General features: G+C 58.5%; 5 protein-coding genes across 5 annotated transcripts; 4 read left to right on the top strand and 1 right to left on the bottom strand.

Annotated features, from left to right (window-relative positions):
• Positions 1-146: 146 nt before the first annotated feature.
• On the bottom strand, positions 147-2,763 carry P884DRAFT_262872 (uncharacterized protein). Its single transcript, XM_069441698.1, has one exon. The coding sequence runs from the start codon at positions 2,753-2,755 to the stop codon at positions 506-508; it is 2,250 nt and encodes a 749-aa protein (XP_069295177.1). The 5' UTR covers positions 2,756-2,763; the 3' UTR covers positions 147-505.
• A 1,126-nt stretch (positions 2,764-3,889) lies between these two features.
• On the top strand, positions 3,890-6,519 carry P884DRAFT_207212 (uncharacterized protein; the record flags this gene model as incomplete). Its single annotated transcript, XM_069438775.1, has 4 exons — positions 3,890-4,146; positions 4,204-4,430; positions 4,490-5,159; positions 5,214-6,519. 4 exons carry the CDS (start codon positions 3,890-3,892, stop codon positions 6,517-6,519), a joined length of 2,460 nt encoding a protein of 819 aa, XP_069295176.1.
• Positions 6,520-7,331: 812 nt separating this feature from the next.
• Positions 7,332-8,589, top strand: P884DRAFT_207151 (Glyoxalase/Bleomycin resistance protein/Dihydroxybiphenyl dioxygenase; the record flags this gene model as incomplete). Its single annotated transcript, XM_069438770.1, has 5 exons — positions 7,332-7,378; positions 7,479-7,507; positions 7,563-7,999; positions 8,080-8,356; positions 8,414-8,589. 5 exons carry the CDS (start codon positions 7,332-7,334, stop codon positions 8,587-8,589), a joined length of 966 nt encoding a protein of 321 aa, XP_069295175.1.
• A 176-nt stretch (positions 8,590-8,765) lies between these two features.
• P884DRAFT_61707 (uncharacterized protein) lies at positions 8,766-9,371 on the top strand. Its single transcript, XM_069445988.1, has one exon. The coding sequence runs from the start codon at positions 8,941-8,943 to the stop codon at positions 9,247-9,249; it is 309 nt and encodes a 102-aa protein (XP_069295174.1). The 5' UTR covers positions 8,766-8,940; the 3' UTR covers positions 9,250-9,371.
• A 121-nt stretch (positions 9,372-9,492) lies between these two features.
• On the top strand, positions 9,493-15,147 carry P884DRAFT_248513 (D-isomer specific 2-hydroxyacid dehydrogenase; the record flags this gene model as incomplete). Its single annotated transcript, XM_069440553.1, has 6 exons — positions 9,493-10,143; positions 10,256-10,671; positions 10,797-11,493; positions 11,702-11,743; positions 12,357-13,517; positions 13,577-15,147. 6 exons carry the CDS (start codon positions 9,493-9,495, stop codon positions 14,690-14,692), a joined length of 4,083 nt encoding a protein of 1,360 aa, XP_069295173.1. The 3' UTR covers positions 14,693-15,147.
• Between the last annotated feature and the right edge of the window lie 72 nt (positions 15,148-15,219).

The following is a 15,219-nucleotide window of genomic DNA, read 5'->3' as shown; positions in this document are numbered from 1 at the left end:
AGACCTCATCCTGTCAGGAACAGTGTGTGATGTGTCGCTTCTTTCGTTGGGCCGCAATCCCATAGTGGCACCACCATCTCGAGCAGGGCCCGAAGTACATATCTCAACTTCACACTATCCAAAGACAGACTTGATTGGAGAAAATGCCGCCGCATACAACCGGCGATTGGCCTCCAGAAACTTCATGATATAACAAAGGGTATCTCTGTAACAGTGGTAAAGCAGAAGAAGGAGTCGACAAGGTGCCTGCCGGCCGGTCGACGCCAGCATGATAGCGAGAGGCCAAAGCGCACCAACCAAAATATGAAGCAGATGCGTCCCTCTGCATTCCAATGCCCGCCCGCGCAAAACGGCCAGTCTCCTCTACCGGGACGGTGACGAAGCCCCGTCGCTTCAAACCGCATCTCTTTTTCCCCGGTTCCCTCGAGGCTCGCGTGACAGAACGGCCAAAACCCTCAGCAACCACGTCCAGCCGCAATCAATCCCCGTTCTGTCCGGTGAAGGTCTAAAGGAAGGTATCTATCTCCCACTCGGACCAGCGGCGGTCACCCAACACGGGTGATGGTAGGGCAGATTGTTGTCTCGCTGGCGCAGGGGTGAGAAACATTGAAGAGCTGGAAGAACGAGGCGCGGAAGGAGTCGGGTTGCGAGCGCCACTTGTATTATCTCCGCTGCCGGCGGGTGGAAGGCCCCAGTGTGCCGTAGCCTTGTAGAACTTCTCAGCCAGGGGACGAGGCTTGCTTGCCACCTGCTGCATCGACAATCGGAACGCCTCTTCCTGCAGCCTGGCGGCCGCCATCTCTACCTCTTCCTCTCTCTGCCTTTGTTCCCGAATCTTTCTATCCCGCTCTCTCATCTGGTGCCGGGCAAGCCTGAGATCAGCTTGTTGGTTGTAGGTGTCTACCTCGTGCCGGAGCTGTTGTATCCACTTCCTGACAATCACGCCAAATCTTTCGCGGTTTTGCTTCGCGTCGTCGGGGTCGGCTCTTTTCTGAGCGGAGGATGTTTCGCTCCCTTCAGCTGCCGGGCTAGTGTTCCCAGATATCTGTCTCCGGAGGCGGGAAAGCCACGCCAAGATGACCATCAGGTATTGCACCGTAGTCCACGTGAAGACGCCTCTCCGGGGGGTTGAGTCAGTGGCCTCGGCGTCGGGCTCGTCTACCCCGATGGCGAAAGCCGTGCGCAACACGAGAACAAGCATTGGAACGACGCACTTGGTGAGGTCATCGGCAAGCCGCCTGGAAAGTCGTGAGCCACTTTGGCTTCCCTGGCCATCAGAGGCCGGACCCGCTCGTCTTTCAATCTTCCGCACTGTCTTGTCGACGCTTGATATCGCTCCGTTCAGTGCCTGCTGTCTGCTGGCGAGGGCTTGAGATTGCTGACCGAGATCCAACGCATTCGGAATGTCGTCCAGCTCGTCGTTCAGGCGGCCGAGATCATTCAAAATTCGCCTCCCAAGTCTTGACCTTGCAGGCGAGTCTTCGTCGGAGTCGGGCATGGTAGAGCACAGTTTCATCCACCTGCGGCCTGCTTCTGTCCAGCCTGGTCTACCCATGAGTTCCAACATATTGCTGAGATGTTCGCTGTATGCGAGAATGGTGGGCTCATTGTCCCTGTAAGGGCGCACTTGGATCCCTTCCAAGCTTGGCCCCCTCGTTGCTTCGTCAGACTCCGAACCATCTGATTCTTCTATTGCTCCCGTATCCACGGACCCTTCCGCATCCCTACCGGTACTCCCACCTCCTTCTGGTCCAATTTTGTCCTCTGAATCCTGGACCTCCTCGCCCAGGCGTGGCGGTCCAGCATTTGAACCACGGCCGGAAGCAGTCCGGTGAGCTTCATGACGGGATGCCGTAACAGTGGCTGATTGCGATTGCTTCTCTTCGCGGATGGAAGAAAGCATGATATCTCGGATGGGAGAATGTGGCCGGCGTGGCGACGTCCCTGTTGGCTTTCGTCGCCTCTGAGTCTGCCGGTTGTTGATTGTCCTTGAGGCTCGGGCGGGTGCAGGATTGGGTTGGTCCGAGTCGCCGTCCGATGGAATATCGTAGATATCAGCCGGAGGTTTTGTCGGCGAGGAGGGTTGCAGTCCGCGGCTACCTCCGGATCCCCGGGGGGCTGCGCCACTAAGAACCCCCTCTTGCACCATTTTAGCAGCATGGCCTCGCTGGACCCGAGAAGAGTCGCTGTCCGGCTCGTGCTCCTCCCGGATAACAGTCGGTAGGACATCGCCACGTTTCTTCCTCCTCGGATGTGAAGAATCGATCACGCCGAAAACCTCGACGGACTGTACTTGCCGCTTTAGACGCCGAGCACGAAGGCGGCGGGGACCGGTGATGTCGGCGATAGAACCGTCGGATGGGACGCCCACCGAAAAGGTTCTGTTGCCTTCCCGTGACAAGCGGCCGCCTGGGAGACGGACCTCGATCCGAGAGGCGGGACGCAAGCTCGTGGCTTTGATGGCCGCATCAACATCGTCATCTTCGCCTTGTATCTCAATCGTGTCTCGGACATCGAACGGCGATCTTTGGCGCTTTAGTTGCGGTCCTTCGGTGGTGGCACCCGGACGATGCTTTCGCTTGGTAGGGCTGGTGTTGCTTGCCGCGGGCTCTCTCGAAGGTCTCAGCGTCGAGGGAACTCCGATAGTAGATGGACGTCGCCGAGGCGGGGTTTCGGCCGGTATCGAGCTGGCATCTGAGCTTATCCCGTCCTCTTCTGACAATGGCTGCTGTGCGCTGCGCCGAGTGGTAACCATCACGGCTTGTTTGGGAAGGGTCGTGTTACAGATGTTGGGTTGAAGAGCACCAATACCGTCGCGGACGCGATGGGTAACTGAAGGCAAGGGCTTGGCCCGAAGACCTCCCTGGGCTCCCCGCAGTGTCCCTACATCTGCACGCAAACACCACTTTACCCTTAGAGAAGGAGGGCCCACTCGGCCCGCAGCACCACAAACCCCGAATCGATCGTTTGGATGCTCCGGGGTGAATGACGCAATTTGGTGAACCCATGTAACTAGAGGGAGGTACGTAAGAAGTCTACACTAGGGTACGGAAGGCATCCTTATACTGACTACTAGTGGGATGTGATGTACGGGTTACATACTACTTGATGGTTCCGGGGAGGTAAGTTGCCTAACACGATCAGGCAAGTACTTCGCTCGCGAATTGTTCGATGCGCACCGAGTTCTTACAAGCTCGTGTACGGATTAAACAGAATCGAGTGCTCCACCTGCATCTTCAAGAAGGTAACTTGAGCACCAATAATGGATCCTGTATCTCCGGGCAGAGCAAGAGTGGCACTATGCTGTCAGGTTGCATATTACTCCGGAAGAAACTATATGTTCAAGTTCAGAGATTTGGTCGGAAAGCCGAAGGCGGATGAAACGCGATCCTGTGTCTTGGCCTGCGCCAAAGCACCATCAAACCGTCCATGATGGTGTACTCTGTCGTTCGTTCATTCTCTTATCTGGGCAGGTAGGTACGTGTTACCTACCTCCTCCGGACTCTTTGACAATTAACTTGGTGGACCGCGTGCTGAGATGCGCATGCTTTGATGCGCGAACACAAGGCTTGGCATGTCTCTGCTGACCCCTACGCTGCTGCTTGGGGGTAGCGTAACTATGTGTTGCGCCACTTATATCCCCCAATTTCCCATCGGCATTGGAGCTAAACCCCACCAACACCCTGTCGCCGCGACTCTCTCGATCCCTCTCAGCGCCACTCCGGCCGGGCTTTCTATATCAACGTACGGGTTATCTTTTGGAATTAAGCAGCGCCCCAGGAACGGTGCACTAGCTGGCGCGCAGTCTGCATCCAGTCCTCTTTGGCCACTTTCGGAAGTCTACATTCCCCAGTGACGTGCTGGCGCACCGCGGTTGGTGATGACAACAATGCCGGCCAGCTCGATACTACCTGCGCGCAGGGTATCGGATCAACCCAATGGCTTCCCTGTCGTGAGGTCCGCCGCAGTCGGGCTTGCCCGTGTCCTCTCATTGACCTTATCGACCGCCTATGCCGCGCCGCTCGGGATCCGAGGCCACGGTGGCGTGGACGAGCCCGAGGCAGAAGGCGCGAGTCTCTGGGTTCTCTATGTGGCCTCTGCGGTTCTTGTACTGTCTGGAGGAGCTTTCGCCGGGTTAACCATTGCGTAAGATACCTCACAGTGGCGTCCAAATGAGCAAGATAGTCGGGCTGACCTGCTCAGGCTGATGGGACAGGACGGCATCTACCTCCGAGTCATGGCCGGAGATCCGAACGAACCTCAACAAAAGAACGCGAAGCGTGTGTATGATCTGCTGATGAAAGGGAAACACTGGGTTTTGGTCACACTGCTCTTGGCCAACGTGATCGTTAACGAGACGCTCCCGGTGGTCCTCGATCGTTGCCTTGGCGGGGGTATCGCCGCCGTGGTGGGTTCCACGTTTCTGATCGGTATGTGGTTGCCTACCTGAGCCATTGCTCCGTATCTGTCTTGACACCTACTCGGTCAGTGATCTTTGGCGAGGTTCTTCCACAGTCAATATGTGTTCGATACGGCCTTCAGATCGGCGGCTCTATGTCCAAACCGGTCCTTGTCATGATGTACATCTTAGCGCCAATTGCCTGGCCGACAGCGAAGCTACTCGACTGGCTCCTCGGAGAAGACCGTGGTACGGTTTACAAGAAAAGCGGGTTGAAGACGCTCGTGACACTTCACCAGAACCTCGGCGAAGTCTCTCAGCGGCTGAACCAAGACGAAGTCACCATCATCAGCGCGGTCCTGGATTTGAAAGAGAAACCGGTTGCGAGCGTGATGACCCCGATGGACGACGTCTTTGTCATGTCGGAGGATACTGTGCTGGATGAACCCACCATGGACATGATCCTATCTGCGGGCTACTCGCGCATTCCCATCCACGAGACCGGAAACCCCACCAACTTCGTCGGAATGCTTCTTGTCAAGATTCTCATCACATACGACCCCGAAGACTGCAAGCCTGTTCGTGACTTTCCGTTGGCCACCCTTCCCGAAACGCGCCCAGAGACAAGCTGCTTGGACATTGTCAACTTCTTCCAGGAGGGCAAGTCCCACATGGTCCTCGTTTCTACCAATCCAGGAGAGGACCACGGTGCGCTTGGCGTAGTTACGTTGGAGGATGTGATCGAAGAGTTGATTGGAGAGTATGTTCCCGCCCAGCCCCTTAGCCGACGACTTCGTGTGCTGACTTGCCCCAGGGAAATCATCGACGAGTCGGATGTCTATATCGATGTCCATAAAGCTATTCGCCGTCTTGCCCCGGCTCCGAAAGTGAGGATCCAAAGGCGGCTCTCAGGAGACCCCGGCGGAAAAGGTACCGGCGATGCTGGTGGTAGCCTGAAGGGTGACAGCGATAGCGCGCTTCTTGACGCTCACCAGGCGACGCAGACGGCCGGCACGACGAGTACTAATTCGCCCATGTTATCCAGCAGTCCGAAAACGGCAACATTGATGATGCGGAGGAGCTCTGCTGGCCTTGATGGCCAGCTCATCAGAACCACGGTCCCCGTGCGGGCCAACTTCCAAGAGATCAAACAGCATCTCAAACACCTAGGCCCGTCAAACCCGGCAACCAACCCCAACAAGACGCGATCAACCACTGTAAAAATAAAACCAGGCAGCGGTAGCCATTCCTCCAATCCACGCTCAGCCTCGACGGCCGAGGCCGCAGCTGAGGGGACGCCGGGTGAGGAACATGACGAAACGACAAACCTTCTCAAGCCCCAGATACCGGGCAAGGACGGCGTTCAGGCGCTGAGGCAAACTTACGGCTCCATCAGCCCGGGCATCACATTTCAACTCGCACCGCAGACGGACGGGATATCTATGTTGCGACTTGAGTCAGAGGACCAAGCGGACAAGTCCACGCAGACCTCAGCTCGTCTCGGTCGCAGCGACAGAACATCAGACGAAGAAGCTGGGGGCCCCGCACGACTATCACAACAGCAATCGCCACAATCAAAGCAAGAACTGCGCCCTAGCTCCAGCAGGGGAAGCGCTACCAGCGCCGGTAGCCTGAGAACGGACAACACGCTCGTGCCGCATCGGCACCATGTTCGCAGCGGTAGCATCACTGAGAACATCATCGAGTCTCGGGGTCTGCGGAAGGTTGTGCTTGAGACCACTAGTTCCAACGAAGAGGAAGAGTCGAACACACCGACGGCCTCGTCGCCCGAGCAGTCAAGGCTACTTGGCCGTACTACGTTTGGCATATTTGGAAGGGACAGGGAAAACAGCAAGGAGAGTAGAAAAGATAAGGAAACCGAGGACGGGAAGGAAGAAGGGACAGTCCAACCAAGTTCGGCCGCTGGAAGACAAGAGGAAGAGGAGGAGGGCCTCCTATCACCAGATCCGGGTGATGAAGATGCGCCGGCGTCGTATGCCGAGGCTGCCGCAAAGGGCACGTCTGAAGAGGGTCAGGTGGGCCCCTCGAGTGTGAGTGGTGATGGTGCGGGAACAAAGAAGAAGAACAGGCGGAAGAAGCGTAAAGGCGGAAAGTCCTAGGTCGAGAAGCTGCCTGGGTTGTTATCGACCGCGTAAGGGGGCGCTTCGGGAAAGCAAGCATTGCAGTTGTACGGTACTGTTAGCATTACATTGGTTTTAAGAGGTTCATTCCTGGACATGGAGAAGGATGGGTTGCGGAAAGCCAGCGTTTGTCAAGATCGGCTACTCTGTTTACTGTGACACCAAATAGTATGTACAGTTAACTCGGCACATATGTATAGGACATACTTACTAGCACCCAGTCGAACTTAACTCGATTGGTGGTCGGCGCTGTTTTGCTATGCGATGCATTGCTACCCTCGATGTTGCAGTCAGTTCCAGGAGGTTGTGCATCTTACGTTGGTAGAAAACTAGAAGATCAAAATGGCCGGACTTTGTTTCCCTAACAAATTCTACACGGGCATTACCTATTCCTAGAGTGTGCTCGAAAAATGGTGGGGGGCTGGTCACCTTACCTTATCTACCGATTTTACTAGTGAAGATTTCCACATTGACGTCAGCCGTTGTGCAGTGGGGTAACTTAACTATTGGGAGTAGCTCTGAGCTGGAGCCCCGAGCTTCGGTTCCCCCACCTCACCTCTCTCGACCAGCGAAAGCATTTCCGTCTTCTGATTACAAAGCGCCACATGAACTACCCGCTGCGCGCATCCCAGAGACTCGGGGTTCTCTTGACATCCGTACAGAGGAAACCTACTTCCAACCTCAACCAACGTGAGACCTTGAGATATAACTACTCGAGTATTAACACCCAACCAAGGGGACAAAAGGTCACTAACTCAAACGCAACAGGGATCTGGCGACCTTTTGCAACCATGGCGTCGACGACAGACACAAGGAACTACAAGTTCAACCACTCCATGTATGCTATTCTTACAGGAACCGTCCTTCTTCTCCTCTTTTCTTTCTTTGATGATATCTCCAGTTCCATTCATATGAGAAGTGATGCTAACCTCGAACAGGATCAGGGTCAAGGACCCTAAGGAGTCAGGTGCGTGCTGACCCGTTTGTCTATCTCAAACAAACAGTAGACTCACAAGAGCCAGTCAGGTTCTACTCCTTTTTGGGCATGTCCCTGATCAAGAAGCTCGAGTTCCCCGAAGCCAAGTTCGACCTGTATTTCCTGGGCTACGACTCGCCCAAGGCGGTGTCGGGTGGCAACAATGTGTGGGATCGCGAGGGTCTGATCGAGCTCACGCACAACTACGGCACCGAGAACGACCCGGAGTACAAGGTCAACAACGGCAACGTGGAGCCACACCGCGGGTTCGGCCACACGTGCATCAGCGTCGACAATATTCAGGCCGCCTGCCAGCGGATCGAAGAGGCCGGCTACAAGTTCCAGAAGAAGCTGACCGACGGGCGCATGCGCCACATCGCCTTCGCGCTAGACCCGGACGGGTATTGGGTCGAGATCATCGGGCAGAAGCCGCTCCAGGAGACGGAGAACGTGAAGGAGACGGATGTCGAGACGTATCGGATGGTGGGTTGTTTTCTGCTTGTGATTTTGGTTTGATTGTGGGTTAGCTAGAGGCCCGATGGCTGACTGACCCGTACTGGCAGAACCATACCATGATCCGCGTCAAGGACGCAGAGAAGTCGCTCAAGTTCTACCAGGAGGTTCTGGGCATGTCCCTGTTCCGGACCCACGAGGCCCCCGCGGCGGGCTTCAACCTCTATTTCCTGGGCTACCCGGGAGAGAAGGGAGTGCCGGCCGAGGGCCAGAGCACGGCTGACCGCGAGGGCCTGCTCGAGCTGACCTGGAACTACGGCACCGAGAAGGACGAGAGTTTCAAATACCACGATGGCAACAGCCAGCCTCAGGGCTTCGGGCACATTTGTGAGTCTCATGCAGCCGGGGGTGTGGATCGAGGATAAGGGACGCTAACCCGCCTAGGCATCTCGGTCGACAACCTCGAGGCGGCCTGCGCCCGGCTCGAGTCTCTCAACGTCAACTGGAAGAAGAGGCTGACGGACGGCCGCATGAAGAACGTTGCCTTTGTCCTGGATCCCGATGGGTACTGGGTTGAAATTGTCCAGAACGAGCGGTTTACGGGCAAGCCCAACTTCTGATGGTCTCGGGTATGCATGACCGCCGCGTAATGTAGTGCTGCTCTGATATTACAATGCCAAAAGGCGAACCGGTCACGCGCCGTGTTCCCCACGCCATGAGATAAGCACGAGCACACTGCACTGCAGCGGTGGTGACGGTGCTAAATATGAGGAGAGTTTCTTCACCGGCAGCCTCTCCACCAACCAAGAAGTTGCATCACCGGACAAGCATGGTTCGTCAATTGCCTTGGGTTGACAGCAGCTGCAGATTGCCCGCATCAGCCAAACGTGGGGGATGAGGGGTCGACGCGGTAGGGGTTGTTGTTTCAACTGCAGCCAGGCGTTCAATAGAGCTTCGGCATAGGTCCGCCAATGCATGCAACCCGTCTCAGCCATTCCTCGGAAAACGATGACAGATGCTGGTGGATAATGCAAACGCTGGCCGCGAACCGGGACGGGATGAGGACGGGGTCGAGATGTGAGGGTGATGCCGGCCGGAAGAATCGTTCCCCATGGATACTCTGTTTGTCGCAGGGCCCAAGTCAAAGAACAATCCCTCCACCCCGCTTCAAGGCCCCCCTTCCGAGACACCCCAATCTGGTAGCACGGCCACGAAGTTCAGCTAGGTCACGACAATGTCGCTCGACATTCTGGGTTTGCTGCAGCTGTTGTGTTGCCTGAACTACAGACGGCAGATCGATCACAGAATTCGAGGGATGAGGACCTCAGGAGGCCTGACTTCTGCGCTTATAAGCAGCTCCTTCATCTTATCCTTCCCCGGAGATGTCCCCCTCCCCCCTTCCCCCTTTTCCCCCCAAACGCCGGGAATCCACACACCACACTCTCCAGTAAGCACAACCCAAGGCAACAAGAGCATCCTCACCACCACAACACCATAGACCAATTCCTTGCCAGCAAAGAGACATGGCTCCCTCGGCCCTCCTGCCCACGCCTCCCTCGCCGGTTTCAGTACCGGACCCCTTCCCCCGGATCCTCGTGCCGGAGAAGCTCTCCCCCGAGGGTCTCGCCCTCCTCCGCTCGAGCGGCTTCAAGGTGGACACGCCTCCGCCGCCCCCGAGCCCGGAAGCGCTGCTGGCGCAGATCCCGGCCTACGACGCGCTGATCGTCCGGTCCGAGACCAAGGTGACGGCGGGGGTACTGGCGGCGGCGGGGCGGCGGCTGCGCGTGGTGGCGCGGGCCGGGGTGGGCGTGGACAACATCGACGTCGACGCGGCGACGGCGCGGGGCGTCGTGGTGGTCAACAGCCCGAGCGGCAACGTGGTGGCGGCGGCCGAGCACACCATCGCGCTGCTGCTGGCGTGCGCGCGCAACGTCGGCCGCGCCGACGCGGGCATGAAGGCCGGCCGCTGGGAGCGCGGGCGCCTCGTCGGCGTCGAGATCGCCCGCAAGACCCTCGGCGTCGTCGGCTTCGGCAAGGTCGGCATGAAGGTCGCCCGCATGGCCAAGGGCCTCGGCATGCGCGTCCTCGTCTTCGACCCGTACGCGAGCAAGGAGGTCGCCGGGCAGGCCGGCGTCGAGCTGAGGGACGAGCTGGGCGTGCTGCTGCCTGAGGTGGTAGGTCACACCTCCTGTTTTTTTTTTTTTTTTTCCTCCTCCTCTCTTCTTCTTTCCTCCCCTCCCACCCCTGACAAAACATTGGATGGCTGGCTGACTCGGGAGGGAGCAGGACTTCTTGACGGTGCATACACCGCTGCTGGCGAGCACGGCAAACCTGCTCGGGGAGAAGGAGCTGCGGTCGATGAAGAAGACGGCGCGGGTGCTGAACGTGGCGAGAGGAGGCGTGTACAACGAAGAGGCGCTCCTCAGGGCCCTGGACGAGGGCTGGATCGCGGGTGCCGGGCTGGACGTGTTCACTTCGGAGCCGCCGGTCGAGGGTTCGGTCGCCGCGAAGCTGGCCGCGCATCCCAAGGTCGTGAGCACGCCCCATCTCGGAGCGAGCACGGTCGAGGCGCAGGAGAATGTCTCGATCGACGTGTGCACCCAGGTGGTAGAGATCCTTCAAGGGGGGCTACCGACAGCGGCGGTGAATGCACCCTTGATCCTACCGGAAGAGTATCGCCGACTGCAGCCTTTTGTTCGACTGTACGTGTCTCGCTAATGCTTCCCTATCTCCCCTTTTTGTCTCTTCTTCTTCTTCGTCTTTTTTTTTTTTTTCATTTTTCTGTCCCTCGTCAAATTCCAGCACTGACAGAATCCCCGGGGAGCAGAGTCGAGCGCATGGGCAGCCTGTACACGCAGCACTTTGCCGAACGTGGCGGCATGGTCGGCGGCCGCCGCTTCGAGCTTGTGTACCACGGCGAGCTGGCCGGCATGAACAACACTCGCCCGCTGTTCGCCGCCCTTGTCAAGGGACTGGTGAGCTCCATCAGCGACCTCGGCGGGCGGGATGTCAACATTGTCAACGCAACGCTCGTCGCCCGCGAGCGCGGAATCGCCATTGACGAGAAACACGTGCGGGACGGCGGCACCGTGCCGGTGTACGCGAGCGCCGTGACGCTGCGCAGCCTGGCGCCCGGCCAAGAGGGCGGCGAGCAGGTGATTGAGGGCTACGTGAGCGGCAACGCCATCTTCATCTCCAAGCTCGACCGCTTCCGGGCCAACTTTGTGCCCGAGGGGACGTTGCTCGTGCTGCACAACTACGACGAGCCGGGCAAGATCGGCAATGTCGGCATGGTGCTGGGCAAGCATGGGGTCAACATCAACTTCATGCAGGTTGCTGCGCTGGAGAGCGGGACTGACAAGGCCGCCGCCGCCGCCGTAGCTCCTCCTGTGGCTGACGGGCCCGTCGACTCCGAGAGCCGTGCTGCGAGGGAGGCGCTCATGATCCTGGGCGTTGCGGGGGACATCACCGAGGAGCTGCTCGGAGAGTTGGGCAAGGCCGAGGGCATTCTCCACGTCAGTCTGGTCCGCCTGTGATGAGGTAGTCGCCGTTTGCGATCAATGGTCTTCTCATCATCTTCTTTCGCTGCTTTCTGGTTCTGCGCACTTCGGGTCATCTTGATGAGGTTATGACACATATAAGGTTTGTGCCGGTTGGGAACAAATATGCAGTACTCTGTTCCCAGCTTCAGGTCTACGGTGTCCTTGGTGTCTTGGTATCGTGCTTAGGGAGCTAAGGATATATACGGAGCACTCTGTAATCCGTACTCACTCTGTGCTGATTCAGGGGTTCAGGGGTTCGGCGTTCCACAGGTTTAGTTACGAGTTAGGGGACCTTTAACTCAGTGCTGACAGAATAGTTGAGTCACGATCATTCCACATGTGAGTGACTATTTACGGCTCAAACTGAACGGATCTGCACTCCTTGGCTCCAACGCCAGGTTTGGATATGCACACACAGAGAGAAATGAGGAGGAGAAAAGGGGATGAAGCGGGGTTGTTAACTAAGGGTTGGGGTTCAGCAACCCCCACCAAATGTGATGCCGCATGCAAGACCATGGACCCGCCCAAGCCACGGCAACACGCACAGCTGGTGTGGGTCATTGTGCTAGTTACCCTGCGACCAGGACCCCGGTCGCAGGGCATTTTACTCCCGTTTAGGCGACCGCGGTCCGTTTACTTGTAACGTTAGTTACACCACACTCTTCAACTGCCGTGTGGAAACACATGCGAACCCAAGTAATCCGTATTCTTTTCTACTAGCTGCCACCACAGCTTGTGCCTTGTCGGCCACAGGTCTAATGGATCAGTTGTTTGAGTGATTGTCAGCAGCGCAGCACCCCCAAATGCCCTCTCCGATCCCGAGTTTTTCTTCAATCGGATGAAAGACGCGTTTAGATGAGGGGCTCGGGACGCGTCCGACACCATTCGCCGTTATGAACGACCTGTCGCGGATGTCGGATGTGGAGGCCGAGGTGGCCGCAGTCGACGACGGTGGGTTTGGTCGGTCCAGCACACACGTACCGTCGCCAGCGCCCAAGACCCGCTCGCTATCGGACGGAGGAAACACGCCAAAGCTGTCTCCCTCCCCCCACATTGTCGAGGCGTCCCTTCGCCAGTCCAAAGACGACATCGCCATTCGGGACAAGGACCACGAGCACGTCTCCCCGCTGCCGTCGACGCCCATCCGCGCCGGCTTTGCCGCCCGAGGCCTCGCGCTTCAGATGCCGCAGCGCGACGCTGCTTCGCCCGCCTCCCAGCCCGGCTACGTCAGGCCCGCCACGCTCTCGCCCAAGCCGGAACACCCTTATGCCTCGCCCAGCAACATTCTGCCGCGTCACTCGCGGGGCATGGACTTCTCCCGCGCCGCCACTAGCTTGCACCACTCCACCCTCGCCCACCAGGCATCGCCCGACTCCTCGCCCACCATCGCCACCATCGGCTCCCGAGCCATGAACATCCCCGGCCGCCGCTCCGAATACGGCGGCGCCGACCAGCCGTCGACCTCGCTGTGGTCCATGATGGGCAACCAGGAACGGTCGCACGTTTCGAGCTCGATGGGAAGCACCAGCCACGCCATCTCGGATTCATCCTCCAGCTCCGACGACGACGATTACATGGATGAGGACATGGAAGAGGCCTTTGTCACCACCCCGCAGGCGCAGAAACCCGGAACTCCCAGCGCTTCGGCAGCCATGGGCGCACCCTGGATGCCCGGGTCGCCCGCCGCCAGCAATCTCTTGAGCTTCCAGCAACGCCAGCGCCACCGCAAAGTGCCGAAGAGGAAACTGCGCGGGCCGCTGGGACTGGGATTCCATCCTGCAGGTGCAGGATCAGCAGCCGCCGTGTCGAAATCCCCGCCGAACACCCTAGGAGGGTCAAATGACATGTTTCCCCATGCAAGACGCGAGAGCATTAGCTGGGCTGCCAACCAGCTCCACATCTCGGGGAATGAGAGCGACGACAGCCATAGACAGTCCGACGGCGTCGAAAGCCCGTTGCGCCCAAGCATTGTCCGCCGGGCCGTCACGAGGCGGGGGAATTTGCTGGTAGGTTTCCGCTTCCTCCACGCCTTTGGACGGTGCTCACATTCACGCCCTCCCGCCAGCCGAAAACAAAGGGATTTGCCCGCATCCGTGCTGCCCTTGCCGAAGAGAGCGCGCCCATCGAGGCCGAAGTTCGCCGCGAAGCCGAAGTGATTCGGCAGGTTCGCGAGAGCGACATGGACCTAGAGCCCAGACACCCCCCGCCACAGTCGATACCCTCGACTGCCCTGTCCAGCCCCAACTTGGCAGCACACAACGGCCTCGAGGAGATCACCGACGACATCATGATGATGGATCCCACTACGAATCCCTTGGGCGTCACAGGGACCCTCAAGCAGCAAGCCTTGAGGAACGCCAAGGGCAAAGTCTTCTGGGACACGGCTTCCGAAACTAGCAGCACAGGCGCCACGCAGCGCGTCACGCCTCCGCCGCCATCCCTCGGCCCCCGAGCATCCTCCTCGGGAATCAGCCTCGAAGACATCAGCATGGCCTCTCCCTCCGCCAGCTCCAACGGCGGGGCGAGCCAGGGCAACCTTTTCGTCGCGCCCGGCAGCGGCACGCGCACTACAACGAGTAGCTCGGGCCACGGCACCCCTTCGTACCCCGCTCCCACCCATTGCCCCAACAACAACAGCAACAACAACAACAACAATAATAGCAGTAGTAGCAGCACCAGCCACAGTCACAATCATCCCTCCACCGGCAACAACAATGGCCAGAGCCCCACCGTCCCCGGCGGCGGAACGCCTGGCGGCAGCATGCCCGCCCCGCCGACTGCCGCCGAGATCACACGGCGCTTCAACAGCAAGCGTCGCCGGGGCGACGACGACCTCGACCCGGTCAGCATCAAGCGGCGCGCCGTCAGCCCGAGCATGAGCGTGCACAACTCACCCGTCATGCAGTCGCCCCTGCAGCGAGACACGGCACCGTGGGGGAATACGGGCGGCGGAGGACCCGCATCCGGGGGCCCCGGATCGACCGTTTCCATGTCCTCTAGGCCAGGCAGCGTAAGCGGGGACGGCAGTGGTGGCGGGGGGACGGGGAGGAGCGGGAGTGGGCCGGGCAGCGAGAACGGGAGCTCGCACGGCAATAGTAGCAGGGGCGGGGGGAAGGGAAGGATCGGGTTCCAGGGGATGGTGGAGACTAATGATGGGATCACGAGGTTGAGCATCGAGTAGTAGTCGCCTGCCATGCCACACCCACACTGCGGGCGGTGAGGTGGCGAGGGAGTGTGGTGGGCATTAAGCATTGGGGCATACATCATCATTATACACCCTCGGGAGACAGGCCAGCGAGCCTGTCAAGGTTGGGGGAGGGGGAGGAAGGGGGCCAGTGAAATTGCACAACGTCGGCGTACTGGGGTGGCAGGGTTCCATTCAACGGTTCGGGGTTTACGGATTTGCGTCTTTGTCTTTGCATGGTCCAGGGGGGTGGCCTGAAGACCATTTAGTGGCGCAACATGCTGTTCGTTAACATACATCATCATCGTCATAAGGGGGGGTGCGGGGGATAGGATAGGCGTCTGGATTTTCTCTTGAGAACTCGGAAACGTGTTGTTTTGCAAAGGGCTTGAGTCTGGTTTCTGCTTCAGAGGGAAGAGGGAGACGTATTCGAACTTGAAGCTTCTCAGCCCCTCCTGCCTCTTCTGTCTCTCGCCCTGGCCTTTTTCTGCTCTTGGCGACGATCAAACTTCCGTAGAGCGAAG

This window comes from Thermothelomyces heterothallicus (assembly GCF_042370625.1).
Source record: "Thermothelomyces heterothallicus CBS 202.75 unplaced genomic scaffold P884_scaffold_23, whole genome shotgun sequence".
Lineage (NCBI taxonomy): Eukaryota > Fungi > Ascomycota > Sordariomycetes > Sordariales > Chaetomiaceae > Thermothelomyces > Thermothelomyces heterothallicus.
The sequence above is the reverse complement of the archived record's forward strand: the minus strand, read 5'-3'. Positions and strand labels throughout refer to the sequence as shown.